Here is a 13,845-nt window from a genome sequence, read left to right as displayed (position 1 = left end):
GTGTCCCCTGCTATTCACCCCCTCTTTCCCATCCCCCATGCCATCTTAGATTATTTAGTGTTCCACCCTCACCCTGTTAATTATTCTTCTGATTACTATAATAGTGAATATTATAATAGTGAATAGAGTTCACTACAGAGAATTATACATAACGTTTCTCTACATAGGAATACAGATAATTAGATCTCACTGAGGCCCTTAAAAAGGCAAATTTAAAAATTATAAGTTTTCTTTCTTTCCCTTCTGTATCTTATTTACCTTTTCAGGTTTCTCTTGATTTTTGTGGTTGGATATCAAACTTTCCATTTAGCCCTGGTCTTTTCGGTGCAAATACCTGGAATTCTTCAATTTTGTTGAATGCCCATACTTTCCCCTGGAAATATATAGTCAATTTTGATGGGTAGTTGATCCGTGGTTCCAGGCCCAGCTCTCTTGCCTTTCTGAATATTGTATTCCACGCCTTGCGGTCTTTTAGCGTTGAGGCTGCCAGATCCTGTGTGATCCTGATTGGTGCTCCTTGATATTTGAATTGTTTCTTTCTGGCTTCTTGTAAGATTTTTTCTTTTGCTTGGAAACTCTTGAATTTTGCAATGATATTTCTTGGTGTTTTCCTTTCTTGATCGAATACCACAGGTGTTGTATGGATCCTTTCAGTGTCTATGTTGCCCTCTTGTTGTAGGACTTCAGGACAATTTTGCTGAATTATTTCTGTTAGTATGAGTCCAGGTTTCTATTAATTTCTGGTTTTTCTGGAAGACCGATTATTCTCAAATTGTCTCTTCTAGACCGGTTTTCTTGGTCTGTCACTCTCTCATTGAGATATTTCATGTTTCCTTCTATTTTTTCAGTCTTTTGGCTTTGTTTTATTTCTTCTTGTTGTCTTGAGAGATCATTAGTTTCTACTTCCTCAATTCTAGCCTTTAGGGATTGATTTTCAGCTATAATCTTTCGGTTTTCGGCCATAATCTTCTGGTTTTCGGCCATAATCTTCTGGTTTTCGGCCATAATCTTCTGGTATTCCTTTTCAATCTGGTCATTTCTGGTGTTCAGTTTCTGAGCCTCACTTTCCAATTGCATGATTCTACCTTTTAAACAGTTATTTTCTTGCCAGATCTCTTCCATTTTCCTCAAAATTTCAGTTTTGAACTCTTCCATAGCTTGTGAGGAGTTTTCCTTATTTGAGGAGGGTCCGGATGCTTGTTTCTTCTCCTCCTCTGTTTGCTCGGTTGTCTGGATTTTCTCTGTGTAAAAGCTGTCGAGTGTTAAAGACTTCTTTTTCTTGTTGTTATTCTTTCTCTTCTGAACTTCCTGAGGCTGAGTAGCCATTGTTACCCCAGCAGCTTCTCAGATTTATCCTCGCGCTCAGTGTCTGTCCGCGATCTATTGGCTCCTGTGGTCTGAGTTCTGGTTTTTTCCAAGGTCAAGCCCCCTGGTGGACCCCCTTGCTTGATCCTCTGCAGGAGGTTCCTTTACAAGTCTCAGGGTGCTGCTTCCATAGTCGTATACCCATCCACACTGGTTCCCCACTTAGGCTTTAGTTCCTGGCTGTGTCTGCCTCCACCCACGCCTCCATCGTGCCTGCGCTCTGCTCAGCCTGCGTTCTGCGCCCAGCATCCTGCTCCCGCGCTCAGATTTCGCCTGCGTTTTTTGGCTTAATGGGGTCCTAAGTCTTGCTGCTCTCAGGAACAGGCCCCGGAGCTGCCAATGACTCGATGGGTGCCCCAAACTTGCTCTATTTCTTTTTAGCTGGCTTCGGAGCTATAGATGTGTGTGGAGGGGGTGGGGGTGGGGTGGTTGCTCAGCCCGCGATTTCGTGAGGGCTGTTTCACCCCTTTATAGCATGGAAATGCCTCGATTCCACGTACCTTCCACGCTGTGCCCTGTTGTGGGGTTCCTCCGTTCGTCTGGACTTGTTTTTATGTCCCCTTGAGGAGTTTTTTGTGTTTTGGTCAGGAGAGGTTAAGAGCTGCTTCTTACTCTGCCGCCATCTTAACCTGGAAAAACCTGTCTTTTATTTTTAAAAAAAAAAAACATTTTGTACCTCTATTTCTGTAAGTTTTTAGAAGGTATGTACAACTCTCAGAAGATCAATTTGGAACTATGACCAAAAAAAACAATGAAGTATACATGTCCAAAAGACTTCAGAAACCTGATCAATACAGTGGCCAGTCATGGCTTCAGGAGATTGATGTTAAAACATGTCTCCCATGGCACTGGAGTTATTTGGCCAGAAATGCAGAATGAGGCACCATGCACTTGCAGACATGACTAATGTTTTGATTTATTTTGCTTAAATATACTAATTATAAGAAGGGGTTTTAAAGGGCAAGAAGAGAGTCAGTTGGAACTACCAGTAATTCTTTTAAAAGCATCAGAACAGCATTTTTAAAAAATGTTAGCTCCAGGATATTTTTATACATTTTGTAATTATTTTAAATCTTCACATAAAATCAAGGACTTGGACCAGATGACTACCAAATTCCCTTTCAGCTCTGACATTCTATGATCCAAGTATAAGTTTTTCTCCAGGAATAGCCGAAACTCCTTTAGTTTGTTAAATATCCATTTTTTTCTTTTTATAATTATGCTCATCTTTGCTGGACATATTATTCTTGGTTGTAAGCCCAGTTCTTTGCTCTGTAAAGTGCTGTGTTCCATGTCCTGCATTCTTTTAATGTTGGGACTGTTAAGTCTTTTGTTATTCTGCCTATAGCACTAAAGTATTTAAATTTTCTTTTTTTTTTTTTTTTTTTTTTTTTTTTTTTTTGGTGTTTGTGGTACTTTTTCCTTAACTTGGGGGCTATTGAAGTTAGCAATGATGTTCAAGAGCATTGGGTCTCTTTAAGGTGGCAATTGGTGGATTCTTTCCATTTCTATTTTACTCTGTTTCTAGAATTTCTGGGCAATTTTCCTTGATGATTTCTTGGATTACTGTGTCTAACCTCTTTTTTTGGTCATAACTTTCCAGGAGTCCACCTATTCTTATATTGTCTCTTGTAAGAGGGGAAATCTACATATTTAAGGTATTTAAGGACAAGAGGTCCGGACCAGATGAGAATTTAGAGGTCCCAGCAAAGGAACACAGAGGTTAATTAAACAAGGCTACTAGCCACAAGGCCTTTTTCAATTAGAGAGGCAAGAGAGGCTTCCCTGAGGGCAGAGCCTCCAGAAACACCAAGGGAAGAGAAAGGAAGTCAGCCTAACTTACCATGTGACAATTCAGAGGGAAGCCATCTGAGGTCTCACCAGAGATCCTTCAACACCAAGTTCAAAGCGCCAACTGCCTCCACAGGAAGTTACCATCATATTTAAGAGATAGGATCTTTCGTCACTTCCTGCATCCACTTTCAATTTCAAGTGGACAAATGGCAGCCTTGATACTGTTTTGGACTGCCCAAAGGGCAGTCCCTTGTTCTTGATTTCTTGATTTCTTGTTGTCACATGTGAGTAACTGATCTTCCCCTCCCCACTAAGTTGGGTGAGATGACATTATTTCTGATGGCTAGAGTCTAACAATGAATGAGGATGAGCTAATTCCATTTACACACTCTCCCTGATCTATTTTCCAGGTCAATTGTTTTTATATGTTTCATAGTCTCATCTATTATTTCATTCTTTTAATTTTGCTTTATTATTTCTTATTGTCTTAAATAATTGTCAGCCTCCCTTTCAGTTCTAGTTCTTAATACATTATTTTTACCATAAGTTTCTGGATCTCTTTCTGTTTGGGTTAATTTTCTTTCATAATCTTCTTGATTTTCTTTCATTGCTCTTTTTTTTCTCTTCAACCTCTCTTTTTAGTTTTTGAGGTCATTTTTAAGCTCTTCCAAAAGTTCTTTTTGAGCTTGTGGCCATTTACTGTATTTCTTCGCTGTTTTGGGAGGTGTTTTTTACTTCACTTTCCTCTAAATTTGAGCCAAGATCATATCTGTCCCCATAAGAGCTATCAACAGTTCTTTCTCCTTTGCTTGCTAATTCTTTTTTTTTTTTTTAGCTGCCAGACCAATAGACTTAATTATTGGCTTTTTTCTGGAGTCCCAGAATTCCTATTGGGTTGACCTATGTTATCTCAGGTTTCAGGGTTTTTGTTTGTGTGTTGGTTTTTTCCCGGGTCCTGTTTAGTTATTGCAGTTTTTACAGTCCAGAACTGGATATACTCTCAGTCCCTGCTCAAGCCCCAGTTCATAGATTGACCTCAGGTGATCCAAACAGAGTTCATATGCAGTTCTGCCACTGTAACTTCAAGCATCCAGTTCACTTCCCTCTTGGCAACAAGCAGAGACTCTACTGTCCTAGGAGTAACCATAGCTGACAGGGCCCCAGTCTCTAAGCAAACACATTTACTGATGTGTACTTCTTCCTTACTTCTCTCCTACTACTACATCCCAGGCTAGAGCTGGTGTCCCTCTTTTGTTAGCAATGAGGCTTGAGTTCCTGACTTTAGGGTCTGGTGCCTTCCTACTTAGAGGGGTCCTCTCCTTCAGCCCTTAGCTGTGGGCAAGTGGCAGATACTGCTTCTCCCAAGGCCCTCTGCCTGCTGATTCAGATTCCAGTGAGTCTGGGGGATGCCGGCTCCCCCAGCTCAGCAAATTAGGTGAGTTTGCTAATCCTGCCCTTCAGGGCTATTTTGTGGATATTTTTGTGGCTGTTTGCTCTGTTTCTTCCCCACCTCCTAACTCCCCTCCCCCCGCCCCCCAGGGCCTAAGGCAGTGGAACTAAAGCCAGGGAAGTTAGAAACTGTTTTCTCTAGTTGTCCTTAGCTCTAGATTCCTATCTATTTTTGCTGCTTTTAACATTGATTTTATGGAGTTATGTTTGGTTGTTTGTAGAAGATTTTAGAAGGACAACGCTTCAGACCCTAAACTACCATCTTCCCACAATGCTAAACTTAATGTTCTGATAGAAGAGTTGGGTAGTGGGCAGGAAGGTATAGAAGATGAAAGCCCCCTGCTCCAGGATCTTGTAGAGGAAGAAACCATTGACTCTATTTTGTCATCTTCATGCCATTCCATTAGTAGCAATGATTCACATTCTGTACTGCTTTAAAGTTTTAAAAGTGCTTTCTTTGGGGCAGCTGGGTGGCTCAGTGGATTAAGAGCCAGAACTAGAGATGATAAGTCCTGGATTCAAATGTGACCCCAGATACTTCCCAGCTGTGTGACCCTGGGCAAGTATTGATTCCAAGACAGAAGGTAAGGGTTTTTAAATAATTAAACAAACAAACAAACAAACAAATAAGTAAGTAAGTAAGTAAGTAAGTAAGTAAGTAAGTAAGTAAGTAAATGAAGGTGCTTTCCGGGGCAGCTGGGTAGCTCAGTGGAGTGAGAGTCAGGCCTAGAGACAGGAGGTCCTAGGTTCAAACCCGGCCTCAGCCACTTCCCAGCTGTGTGACCCTGGGCAGGTCACTTGACCCCCATTGCCCACCCTTACCACTCTTCCACCTATGAGACACTACACCGAAGTACAAGGGTTTAAAAAAAAAAAAGTGCTTTCCTCATGATCATTTTGTGAAGTAAAGTAGTGCAATGATTGTTATCCCCTGTTTTATAAATTATGGAAACTTCAGATCAAGGAAGAAAAGTGACTTATGTACCATCACATAGCTAATAGGTGTTGGGCAGAATTTGAACCCATCTCCTAATTCAAAATCAGTCCTTATTCCACTACTCCACTGCCATTCCAAAAGCCTTTCATATTCCTTATTAAAAATTTTCCCAGAAATTTTTCTTTGGCATATATTCCAGTTTTTCCCAGATTTCTTACCTATGCTAAATCTTTGTTTCTAAGTAGCTTCTCTCTTAATACTCCTATTCATACCTCTTCATTGTCTTTTGCTAGATCATTCACATCCCACTCTCCATGAAAAAAATGTGCAGGGATTCCTCAAGGTCCTCTTCTGGATTCTTTTGTCCTTTCTTGGTACCATCTTCCTATTAATGAGTTCATCTTATCTCGTATATGCCTATACAGCCCTAATCTTGCTCCTGAATTCCACCATAAAATCATAGATTTAAAGTGAGAAGGGGCCTTAGTCATCTTTATTTCACAAACGAGAAAACTGAGGCCCAGCGAAGTATAGTGATTAGTCCAGGATCACCTGGAGAGCAAGTATCCAAATTGGGTCTTTTGACCCTTTCAAATTTAGTGATCTTTCCTACTGGATCATGCCATCTCCCTTTTTTGCCTTAGGAAATATCTCACAGGCCTCTTTCTGGATATACTGTTAGCACCTCTACACTAGCATCTTCTAGATTTTCAGTTTTCAATATTTTGCAGAATTTATTCCCTATTTTCAGGACCTCAAGAGCCATCTAGACCAGTGATGGGCAAACTAAAAAGGGAGCCAAAGGAAAGGAAATGCTCATCTTGTCAGTCTGTTTCTAAAGCAACTCTTTAGAAGTTTCATTGTATTGTATCCTACTCATTGTATTCGTCAGATTAAGGATAATGTCAGGGGCAGGATAGAACATTTCAGGGCCCCCCCCCCAATCCAGCCTTCCGGGGCCATAGTTTGCCCATCACTGATCTAGACCATACTTCCCCAGAACATCCCCTGAAAGTTATGTCCTTATTCAGTCAATTCATCTTCACCCAGACCTTTAGTACATCATCCCATTTCTGGATCAGGGTCTTATTCTCCCTCTAAACCTCCCATCACTTCTCCCCTGACCTTCACCCTTGAATCCCTAGCCTTCTTATCCTACTGCCATTCATGCCCTGCTGATCCTTAACTTTATGTCACCCTGACCTTCTCTGCCTTTCTTTGTTCTATGGAAATGAAACTCTCTCTCTCTCTCTCTCTCTCTCTCTCTCTCTCTCTCTCTCACACACACACACACACACACACACACACACACACGCACGCACGCACACGCACACGCACGTCTCCAAGTTAATGTAGCTTAAAATGAGTCTCCTTTTTGGCTACCTTCTCGTGTTTAGGCTTCTTTTCAAACTTCCTTCTGCATTTTAAAAAATGTCTGCATAGCCATTTCTTGTTTCAGCATCAATATTGCTCCTCTTCTCTTCCCCTCCAAATCTTGGGTATCTTACTGCTACTACTGCAATTGCTTTAGTAGTACATCCTTATGCACCTATCAAACCACCTCCCTCCATCAACCCCCATAGCAGTTGCTTCTCAACTGGTTGGAGATTTCTGGAGAGATTTCTCTGCTTTCTCCACAATGAAGAGCATAGAATTTAACATTTACTAAGTATCTACAATGTACAAGGCACTAAATGTTGATGTCATACAGATAGAACTCAACCTATTAATATGTTCCCTTTGGTAGGCACTATTATGCCATGGGCCAGGTAAGAATAACTTCCATTTGTCTAACATTTTATGGTTTACAAAGCATTTTTCTTATATTCATCCTGTGAGAAAGTATGAACATTGTTCCTGTTTTATAGATATAGAACCTGAGCTTCAGAGAAAGTAACTTATCCAACCTCATATAATCTGATCAGTTGACTTCTCTAAGATTCAAGCTTGATCTTTCTGATTTATAGACCATTGATCTTATATAGATAATTCTAAATGTTAACATGTTTTCCCTTAATTCAACCTAAAATGAGTATTTTCCAGACGCTGCTACTAATTTTGGCCTCTGCGGCCCAGCAGAAGAAATCTAATCCCTGTTTCATGGGACAGTCTTTAAAATACTTAAGGATAACTATCCTTTGTTCCCTGACCTTTCCTTCAGGCGGTTTCCTTCAATCTTTATATGATCTAAACGTAAACATCCTACTTTCCCTTTTGTTGAGACACTATTTTATCAATGTACTTCTATTTTTTTTTTCAGTCCCTTTCTCCTCTGCCCCTGTCAATATACATCTAAACTGTGGCATTCAGAATTGAATACAGTGATGGGGGCAGCTGGGTAGCTCAGTGGAGTGAGAGTCGGGCCTAGAGACAGGAGGTCCTGGGTTTAAACCCGGCCTCAGCCACTTCCCAGCTGTGTGGCCCTGGGCAGGTCACTTGACCCCCATTGCCCACCCTTGCCAATCTTCCACCTATGAGACAATACACCGAAGTACAAGGGTTAAAAAAAAAAAAAAAAAAAACATCATTAAAAAAAAAAAAAGAATTGAATACAGTGATGTAGGATGAGATATAGCATAACCTTTCCCCTTCCTTTTGGTGGAAGTTTATTCCTCTCTTAATGCAGCCCAATATTTTCTGGGCTACCATCCCACTCTTTTGACTTGTCAAAATGCCTAGGATTTTTTTCTTTTTTTTTTTTAATTAATTTAGAATAATTTCCCATGGTTACATGATTCATATTCTTTCCCTCCCTTTCTTTTCCCCCTTCCCGGAACCAATGAGCACCACTGGGTTTTACATGTATCATTCAGAACCTATTTTCATATTATTAATATTTGCAATAGAGTGATCTACATCCGAGTCATATCCCCATTGAACCATGTGTTCAATCATATGTTTTTCTTCTGCATTTCTGCTCCCACAGTTCTTTCTCTGGATGGGGATAGTGTTCTTTCTCATAAGTCCCTCAGAATTGTTCTGGATCATTGCATTGCTGCTAGTAGAGAAGTCCATTACAATAGATTGTATCAGATTCTGTGTATAATGTTCTCCTGGTTCTGCTCCTTTTGCTCTGCATCAATTCCTGGAGGTCATTCCAGTTCATTATTCCTTTCAGCACAATAGTATTCCATCACTATCAGATACTACAATTTGTTCAGCCATTCCCCAATTGATGGACACTCTCTCATTTTCCAGTTTTTTGCCACCACAAAGAGTGAGGCTACAAATATTTTTGTACAAGTATTTTTCCTTATTATCTCTTGGGGTACAAACCCATCAGTGGTATGGCTGGATCAAAGGGCCGGCAATCTTTTAAAACCCTTTGGACATAATTCCAAATTACCTTCCAGAATGGTTGGATCAGTTCACAATTCCACCAGCAATGCATTAATGTCCCAATTTTGCCAGGTCCCCTCCAACATTCACCACTTTCCTTTGCTGTCATATTGGTCGATCTGCTAGGTGTGAGGTGGTACCTCAGAGTTGTTTTGATTTGCATTTCTCTAATTATTAGAGATTTAGAACACTTTCTCATGTGCTTATTGATAGTTTTGATTTCTTTATCTGAGAACTGCCTATTCATGTCCCTTGCCCATTTATCAATTGTAGATTGGAAATGCCTAGAATCTGATAACAAAGAAAAGATAAAATGGCTAGGAAAGACAACCTAAGTGGGTGGAAAAGAGCACTGGATTTGAATTGGATTGGAATAGACCTGGTATCAACTCCAATCTCTGCTATTTGGTAACCTGTTTAACTTTAGGTAAATCACTTAACTTCTCTGGGCTTCAGTTCCCCCATCTGTAAAATGAGAAAGTTAGACTAGATGATCTTTGAGATCTCTTTCAGCTCTAAATCTATGCTCCTATAAAAGAACCTCAGTTGGATGGTTTTTGTCCTTCATACTTGAAGAGGACCAAAATGACATCACTATGTCAGGGTCAGTATACAGTATGTCCACTGGCTGATCAGACCAATATGAGTTCAGGAGGTTCTACCACAGATCAGGCACAAATAGCCCATACAAGTATTTGGGATGGAAACATCTCTAAATTTGTGCTTCTCTTTTCTTTTGAGCTTCTGAAATTCTGCTTTGGAGTACCTTAATGCATAAAATGTCAGATTGGTTAGAGACATTAGAACATAGACTGTCAGAGCTAGAAAGCATCTTCAAAGTCATCTAAGCCAAGGGTTCTGAACATAGCATCTAGAACTTGGATTTTTAAAATGTATTTCAGTGTCAAATTAATAGCATTTTTTAGATAACCCCTGCTTCAAGGAACTTACATTATAATGAAGACAAGAAGTAAAAAGTGGCCATGGGAGCAGAGAATGGTGATAAAGTCCAGAGATTCAAAAGCAGAGAGAAAAGAAAGGTTGTTGTCCTGGGCCTTTCCAGCCACCTCAGTTTATAGAAAAGCAGCCCGAGACTAAGAAATATAAGGGATTAACTTATACAAACTATTGCAAAACAGAAACACAATTCATGTCTTAATACTTCAATTTCAGCGTTCTTTCTACTATATATTTCTTTACAACCACACTGTGAAGAAAATAGAGCCAGGATGATAATCCTCATCTTTTAGAATAAGAAATTTAAGGCATGGATTGGTTAGCAGCAGAACAGGGACTGGTTTCCTTCTAACACAGAATGTTAGAGCTGGGAAGGACTTCCAGTCTTTCTGTAGCTTCTGTCTTTGGCAATAATTTTTCAGAGGTAACCACTTAGAGGATAACTGAACAACTTTCTGAAATTGCCTCCAGGAAGTTGACTGAGAAAAGTCATTTGGACTCAGGATGGATCTTCCAGAGGAACTAATCTTTGGGTGTACATTCTAGATTTGTTTTCATGGAACTCAAAACATAGGGTATTTTCCTATTTTTTCCTACTAAACAGAAAGAAGGTTGATAATAGGAATAGAAGTCTTTAGGTGCCTCATTTCTCATCTTGAGTTTCTCTTCCATCATTTGAAGTCCTTGAACTTCCTTACTTGAAACCTCTAATCTTATTGATCATATTTCACCTATCAATATTAACCACTCTCTTCTCTTTTTCTACCATAGAAGTGGAGCGAGTGATCGGCTTTGCCTCTGTGGACCTCTCTCCTCTTCTCTCTGGCTTCCAGTTTGTTTGTGGCTGGTACAACATTGCAGACTTCAGTGGGCAATGCCAAGGGCAGATTAAGGTTGCTATATCCCCCCTGGAAAGCATCATTCATCTCAAAGAAGAAAGGCTAACAAGGCATAGGGCCAAAGTCCCTGGCTTATCCGTACGTACCCTGTTTCTTCACACAAACCATTAATGACACTTACTGATTGTGGCCTCTGCCACATGTCCTTTGGGGAAGAGGGAATATATATCAATTTTTAGAACTAAACACTCTGAAGCAATCAAACAGTAAATCAAGAATTCATTAAGTGCCTTCCTAGCATTCTTCCTTCCCCCAAAATGGCTCTTTCCCTCAAGGAGGTTCTATTTATAGAATCTCCAAATCTCAAATCTGAAAGAGATCTTAGAATATGGAAGGTTAGAACTGGAAGATACCTTAGAAGTCATATGATCAAGATATCTTACCCAATTTCTCATTTCCCTGAGAGCTAACTGTGGCCCTGAGAGGTCAGATAATTAGGGGGCAGCTGGGTAGCTCAGTGGATTGAGAGCCAGGCCTAGAGACGGGAGGTCCTAGGTTCAAATCTGACCTCAGACACTTCCTAGCTGTGTGACCCTGGGCAAGTCATTTAACCCCCATTGCCTAGCCCTTACCACTCCTCTGCCTTGACTCCAAGATGGAAGGTAAGGGTTTAAAAAAAAGAGAGAGAGGTCAGATAATTACATAGATTACAGAGCTTTATGACAAGTTCCTACCATGGAGATTCAGAGGAACATCAAAGGAAGCCAAAAGTTGGGAAGATGATGATGCCACATGAAAAAATGAGACTGTCTGTTTTTATAAGGAGAGCTTCATCTTATTTCTTCTTCTTTTAGCAGATTCCAAAGTATAATCCATTTTCCTTCTCTACCGCTGCATTTCCCAATTGCATAGGAAGATATACCCTGGATCAGCCAGCCCAAGGCTGTTCAAAAGATACTGATAGGTCTTCTCCTAGGAGGTGAGTGATATATGTTAACAAAGGTTATGAAAGAAAAGTGTGAGAACTTGCTTTTATTCTCTGTCATTTCTTCATGAAACAAAAAATCTGGAGCCATTAACTGACCTATAATATAGTCCATTCCAATCCTGTGGTCCTAGGAATAAGAGGCCATGTAAATTTGTAGCCCTACATAAAATGCAAACTTTCCTAACTACAGAATTCAACATTTCAGGGCCAAAGGCTGCCTTCTTTCTTATCTGTTTCTGTATTTAGCTCCACATATAAAAATAGTCAGCAGCTGTGTTGAAATACATCTCATAACCTTTCCCCTCCAAAGACCCAGGCATCAAGCCAATTTGTGAAAAGGAATGCATTTAGACACTTAGGACTAAAGCATGTTTTACCCAGTAAAAGAGTAGTAGGCCACATTCAGTTCATTATATCAGCAGCTCAAGCATAGACCATCTGCATTTCTTTTCAGCCATTTTCCACTTTCCTCCAGATAGGCACAATTTTTCACAAAAACAGAATGTTAACTAGAAAGGATCTTAGAATATAGAATGTCAAAGCTCCAACGACCTTAGAGCGTAAGAATATTAAGGCTGGAAGGAAACTTAGACTATAAACTAACACAACTGGAAGGGACCTTAGAGTATGAAATGTCTTATAAAGGATCTTAGAGATTGTTTAGTATTACTTCCTTTTACAGATAAGGAAACAGGCTCCAAAAGAAGTAATTTGTTCAAGATCACAAAGCTAGGTAATAAGGATATAGTTAATAGCTCACATTTCACATTTTTCAAAACATGGGATAAAAAGTAGAAATAATAGTATCAATGCAAGACTAAAATCAAAGAGATAGCTATATGGCTGCTGGCCTAGAGTCAAGAAGACCTGTCTTTAAATATGGTCTCAGATACTTAATGACTTTGTGACCCTGGGCAAGTCACATTACCTCTGTTTGCCTGAATTCACTGGAAAATTAAACTGCAAATCACTTCAGTTTCTTTACCAGTAAAACTTCATGGGTAGTGTTGGTATGCTATGGTTCACAGGGTCACAAAGAGCCAGACACAACTGAATGACTCAACAACATTCCCATACAAGACAAAAAATTGTAAACTGAAAAAATTTTTATGAACATAATTTAATGAATAACAGAATCAAGCTCATTTGCAGCTAATTAAACTCAGAGATTTACAGTAACTTGAATATCTAAAATAAGTGACCCATTATTACGACCTCTCTATATATTTGTCTTCTCTGTCACTCGTTTCTTTGCTTTCACAAACTCTTTGAATTTGTCTGTGTATCTGTGTATGTGTTTCCTTTTACTTGTTTACAGTTAGCATATATAGTGCGACAACACAATGCAGTGGGAGGAATGCTAGATTTAACATCTTTTAGTACCTCTTCCATAACATGCCTTCAATTGAGAATTGGCTGAACAAAATATGATTTGTAAATGGGATGGAATATTGGGCCATAAGAAATGGTGAAAAGGATGGTTTCAGAGAAACCTGGAAAAGCTTACATGAACTGGTACAGAGTGAAGTGAGCAGAGCCAAGAGGACAGTTTTTACAATAAGAGCAATGTTGTAAAAACAAACCATTTTGAAGGCTTTAATTCTGATCAGTACAATGACCTGCCATAATACCAAAAATCAGTTATGAAACATGCTCCCCACCTCCTGACCAAAAGGATGGACTCAAAGTACAACATGAAACATTCATCCTCAGACAAATTCACTGTGAAATTTATTTTGCTTGACTGCACAAAGGTTTTGTTTTGGTTTTTTTTCAATGGGAAGGGGAGGGAAATTTTTTTTTTAATTATTGATGCTTATTTTTGAAATGCACTGACAAGAACAGAAGGACTAATAGACAAAACAGGAAAGTTTTGAAAGCAACATGGTGAAAATTCTATATACTTTATTTTTTTTTCCTTTTTGAGTTTTTTTATTGCATTTTTGATCCAGAGATCTTTATACGTGTGGGTATGTATGAGTGTTTTTTTTTTAATAATTTTTTCTTTTTAGAAAAGATTTCCCTGGTTAAATAAGTCATGTTTTTACTTTACCCTTCATCCCCTTCACTCCCCCATCCCCCGACTCACACACCACCCCCACCCCCCTGCAGTAGCTAATTCGCATTTCCACTGGTATGGTCAGTCAAGACTTATTTACACATTATTGATAGTTACA

General features: G+C 39.5%; 1 protein-coding gene across 1 annotated transcript in view; it reads left to right on the top strand.

Annotated features, from left to right (window-relative positions):
• C2CD3 (C2 domain containing 3 centriole elongation regulator) overlaps nucleotides 1–13,845 on the top strand; it is a 175,150-nt gene that overhangs the window by 136,582 nt on the left and 24,723 nt on the right. The window contains 2 exon segments of the mRNA XM_044668915.1: nucleotides 10,613–10,818; nucleotides 11,538–11,659. Coding sequence (XP_044524850.1) covers nucleotides 10,613–10,818; nucleotides 11,538–11,659 — 328 coding nt within the window.

The sequence above is a fragment of the Gracilinanus agilis genome, chromosome 3 (genome assembly GCF_016433145.1).
Source record: "Gracilinanus agilis isolate LMUSP501 chromosome 3, AgileGrace, whole genome shotgun sequence".
Taxonomy (NCBI): Eukaryota; Metazoa; Chordata; class Mammalia; order Didelphimorphia; family Didelphidae; genus Gracilinanus; species Gracilinanus agilis.
The sequence above is the reverse complement of the archived record's forward strand: the minus strand, read 5'-3'. Positions and strand labels throughout refer to the sequence as shown.